A 4,955-nucleotide genomic window follows, 5' to 3' on the forward strand; every position below is an offset into this window, starting at 1 on the left:
TGCAACCTTCCAGAGATGCATGCTCTCTATTTTCTCTGATATGGTGGAAAAATTTCTGGAAGTCTTCATGTATGACTTCTCAGTATATGGAGACTCATTCAGCTCCTGTCTTGATCACCTGAAACTTGTTTTGAAAAGATGCCAAGAAACCAACCTAGTTTTAAACTGGGAAAAGTGTCACTTCATAGTGACTGAAGGAATTGTCCTTGGGCATAAAATCTCAAACAAGGGAATAGAGGTGGATCAAGCAAAAATAGAGGTAATTGAAAAATTACCACCACCTGCCAATGTTAAGGCAATCAGAAGCTTTCTGGCGCATGCAGGATTCTATAGGAGGTTTATAAAGGATTTTTCAAAAATTGCAAAACCTCTAAGCAATCTGCTAGCTACTGACACGCCATTTGTATTTGACACAGAGTGCCTGCAGGCGTTTGAAACGCTGAAAGCTAAGCTGGTCACAGCACCAGTCATTTCTGCACCAGACTGGACGTTACCATTTGAGCTAATGTGTGATGCCAGTGATCATGCCATTGGTGCAGTATTGGGACAGAGGCATGACAAGCTTCTGCATGTCATTTATTATGCTAGTCGCGTTCTAAATGATGCCCAGAAAAATTACACAACCACAGAAAAAGAATTACTTACAGTGGTTTACGCCATTGACAAGTTCAGATCATACTTAGTAGGATCAAAAGTGATTGTGTATACCGACCATGCTGCTCTTAAATATCTACTCACAAAGCAGGATTCAAAACCCAGGCTCATCATATGGGTATTGTTTCTGCAAGAGTTTGATATAGAAATAAGAGACAGAAAAGGGACAGAGAACCAAGTGGCTGATCATCAGTCCCGGATAGAGCCAGTGGAAGGGACGTCCCTCCCCTTTCTTGAGATCTCTGAGACGTTTCCTGATGAGCATATATTTGCCATTCAGGAAGCACCATGGTTTGCCGATATTGCAAACTATAAAGATGCAAGGTTCATACCCAAGGATGGGACCTTTCCCACCATCATACTCAAACACTTATATTCTGGTGGCAGTTGATTATGTATCAAAATGGGTTGAGGCCATTGCCACACCCACCAATGATACTAAGACAGTGCTGAAATTCCTCCAGAAACATATCTTTAGCAGATTTGGTGTCCCTAGAGTACTAATCAGTGATGGGGGCACTCACTTCTGCAATAAGCAGCTTTACTCTGCCATGGTTCGGTATGGAATTCGCCACAAGGTGGCCACTCCATATCATCCACAAACCAATGGACAAGCTGAAGTCTCTAACAGAGAACTAAAAAGAATCTTGGAACGGACTGTAAGTACCCGTAGAAAGGATTGGGCACGAAGCTTAGATGATGCTCTGTGGGCTTACAGAACAACTTTTAGAGACTTATTTTGCATCTCATGACATTTTAGATCTGAACTTTGTACTCTTTGACGGCATGAGTCTCTAAACTCCATTGTTGGGGGTGAGGAGCTCTGCTGTGTCTCGATGAATTAATGCAAGTATTTCTGTTTTCCACTCAAACACGCTTGTTCCTATCTAAGATGTTCATTCGCGCTTAACTGTGATGAAGGTGATGGTCCGTGACAATCATCACCTTCCTCAACCATGAACGTGTGCCTGACAACCACCTCCGTTCTATATCCGATTGAATGAATATCTCTGAGATTCCTTAATCAGAATCTTCGTTGTATAAGCTAGAACTGATGGCGGCATTCATGAGAATCCGGAAAGTCTAAACCTTGTCTGTGGTATTCCGAGTAGGATTCTGGGATTGGATGGCTGTGACGAACTTCAAACTCACGAGTGCTAGGCGTAGTGACAGACGCAAAAGGATAGCAGATCCTATTCCGGTATGACTGAGAACCTGCAGATGATTAGCCGTGCTGTGACAGAGCATGTGAGCATATTCTTCACTGAGAGGATGGGATGTAGCCATTGACGACGGTGAATCCCTACATACAGCTTGCCATAGGAGGACGTGCGTGCGTGAACAAGAAGACAGAGGAAAACAGAGATTTAGAAGACAAAGCATCTCCAAAACTCCAACATATTCTCCATTACTGCATAACAAGTAACCTTTAATCCATGCTCTCTTGTTTATTCGCAACTCAACTGATAAACATAATTGACTTCCTGACTAAGATTTACAAGATAACCATAGATTGCTTCAAACCAACAATCTCCGTGGGATTTGACCCTTACTCACGTGAGGTATTACTTGGACGACCCAGTGCACTTGCTGGTCAGTGGTACGAGTTGTGAAAAGTGTGATTCACAATTTGTGCACCAGTGTGACAGAGGTATTTAGGCAGAATCTGGGATTTACTTTTGTCAATTTTGCAACATCCATGTTACAAATGTGACTCCTAGGTATAAATGTTTTATAATGCTTCCTTTGTGCTTTGTTAAATTGTGAATTATTTCTGCGTAGTTGTTAACCTTAGGCTAGTATTTATGTGTATCTTAAAAAAATCCAGGTCTAGAGTGAAGGTGTTGGTTGAGGATTCCACTGGTGTTTCTATTTTTGTCCTCTTTGATCGTGAGACAAGTTACTTACTGAATAAGATTTGTGCTCAACTGTTTGAACAACATCTTAAGGATGTTGATGTAAGTCAATCGAATGCTATATTCTTTTTATGTGTTGAGTTTATTGTTAAAGAGTTTTCTTATCCTTCGATTTCTACCAATACATTTTTTCTATTGTGTCTTTTTTATATTTTTCATAGGTTGTGTTTAGTACACAGTCTCCTCCTATATTCCAAGAAATTGTTGGAAAAACTATGCTGTTCAAGGTTCTTAGTAGGCCTGTTGGAATGGAGAAATTCAAAGGGACTTATCCAATGAGGCGTGTTTGTGATGATGCTGCAATAGTTGGAATGTTTGAGCTCTCTGGTTCAGATTTGAGTCCCAAAAAGGTATAAAATGAAATTCCAACCTATTGTTTCATTTTAATAAATTCTTACTTAAATTTTCCATTTTTTGGTTAGTCCACTTTTATTCATGTCTTATATGGGATGTGCTTTGTATTATCCAAGGCTGAGTTTGTACCAAAAGGAGAAGGATCATTTGGGAGACCCTCTAAGGTTACTAAATCACCGAATTTGAGATTGACTCATTCCAGCTGCTCTGAGCTCTTTGCTGATTCGCCTCAATGTACCCAAAAGGAATCAAGTGTTGTTGACTTGGGAGCTGATGAAGATGCTAAGGTTCCATGCTTCCAGTTTCTTCTATCATTTTTTTATATTATTTTTCACCCTTTTTTGAGTTGTGATTAAATTAAACCTATTATGTTGTATCATTTAATAGTGTCTTCTTCTCAAGAAAAAGTCTTTTGATGCTGTAATGGATAAGTTAAATGAAGTGGATAATTCTGAAAATTCATGTGATGAAGTTGATGAAAGTGAAGAGATGAGTAATGTTGCATTTTTTTGATAGGGTACTTAATTTTATGATCAAGTTCCTTTGACTAGAACTCATTAATTATCCCTCTAATTAGGCTTCTCAATTGTTTATACTAGGAGTATGTAGTTGGCCTTAATTGAGGCTCTCTTGATACTGAGAAAGATGTGAAGCCTTCATTGAAGAGGTTGAGAAGATCCTTGAGGCTGTAATTTGATGAAGCTGATGAGTCTCGTGGCTCGGGGAATGATAGCTCTTCTAGACAGGGGATTAATTGAGGTGGCTGCCCATGGTAGTTAACTAGAGCTAATGATTAGGACTAATCTAGGGCATTAGGTATTTTGGTTGTGTCCATGTAATAGCATTTAATGCATTGGATTGTAGTGGATGAGAATGTGTATGTTTTCTGTTTTTTTTTTTTTTTGGTCAAGATGTGTATGTTTTCATCTTTTGCATCGAATGTTTTTTGGATTATTTTTTGGGCTTCTTTCTCATGTAATAGATTAAGTTCTAGGGTGTGGATACAATATCATTAGCCACTAAGCAAATTAGCTATTTAGCCCTTTATTTTTGTACTTATTTCTTTAAAATTCAATAAAATGCAGTAGCTCTTTTATGATATAAAAATCTCTTATTCCACAATTTAGTTTATTCCTTAACTTATGTGATTTTGCCAAGTGAATGCTTTATGGTATTTAGATGATTGCATATTCATGTGTTGTTGAATTGATTTGTACTTTCTTAATATATCTATATTGAACAAGCTGGAAGTGATCTTCTGGTAATTTCTTTTGTAACTTCGTGGATCCACTAAATTACATCTGAATCCTTCGTTACTAGATTACATTTGAATCCTTAGTTGTTAAAAACTTGATCCTGTAGTTGCTGCTGTTTCGGTGAATAAATAACAAATTTATTAGTTCTTGATCATCATATGTATTGATAGTTTGATATTAGAGTGTAATAATCAAAGCAAAATGTTATTCGTTGTACCAAGGAAGGTTATAAATTGGTACAGTGGTTAAATAGAGCATACAATTGGATAGAAGAGAGAAATTTATGATGGTTAATTTTGGCACAACATTTATTTTCTGTCTGTGCGTTGCACATATTCCAATCAAGAATAGAAGAGAAAGCAAAAAAGAAAAAATAAAAGATAAACCAAAAACCAATGTTCTCTATAGGTAGTGGTTGAGAGATTTGGAAGTTGGGCAAAAGAAGCTTTACACTTATCGTTGTTTTTCTTTCTTTCATCTTGAAAATTAACAAGTTTGATGAGAGATTCCAAACATCGATTTTTTTCTCTTTCTCTTTATTCAATCAGCATTTAAACAAAATCAAAGGTCAATAAGTATGTTTTTCAAATCCTTAAATTTTTTTTATCTTTTTGTACATTTAGTCCTCTATTTTTGATAATATTAAAAAATGACAACTTATGAAAGATTAGAAAAAAATACTTATGTATTTTGAGTAGTGATAGAATAAATAACTCTGTTATATTTAATTAAAAATTGAACAACAAAAATATTTTTATTAACGTAAAAAATAATA

The 4,955-nt window shown here is 36.7% G+C and overlaps 1 protein-coding gene across 1 annotated transcript in view; it reads left to right on the forward strand.

Annotated features, from left to right (window-relative positions):
- LOC107607285 overlaps positions 1-3,437 on the forward strand; it is a 10,602-nt gene extending 7,165 nt beyond the window's left edge. Inside the window, exons 7-10 of the mRNA XM_016309256.2 lie at positions 2,483-2,612; positions 2,732-2,920; positions 3,041-3,211; positions 3,312-3,437. Coding sequence (XP_016164742.2) covers positions 2,483-2,612; positions 2,732-2,920; positions 3,041-3,211; positions 3,312-3,437 — 616 coding nt within the window. The remainder of the gene's footprint in view (positions 1-2,482; positions 2,613-2,731; positions 2,921-3,040; positions 3,212-3,311) is intronic.

Source organism: Arachis ipaensis, chromosome B07, assembly GCF_000816755.2.
Source record: "Arachis ipaensis cultivar K30076 chromosome B07, Araip1.1, whole genome shotgun sequence".
Lineage (NCBI taxonomy): Eukaryota > Viridiplantae > Streptophyta > Magnoliopsida > Fabales > Fabaceae > Arachis > Arachis ipaensis.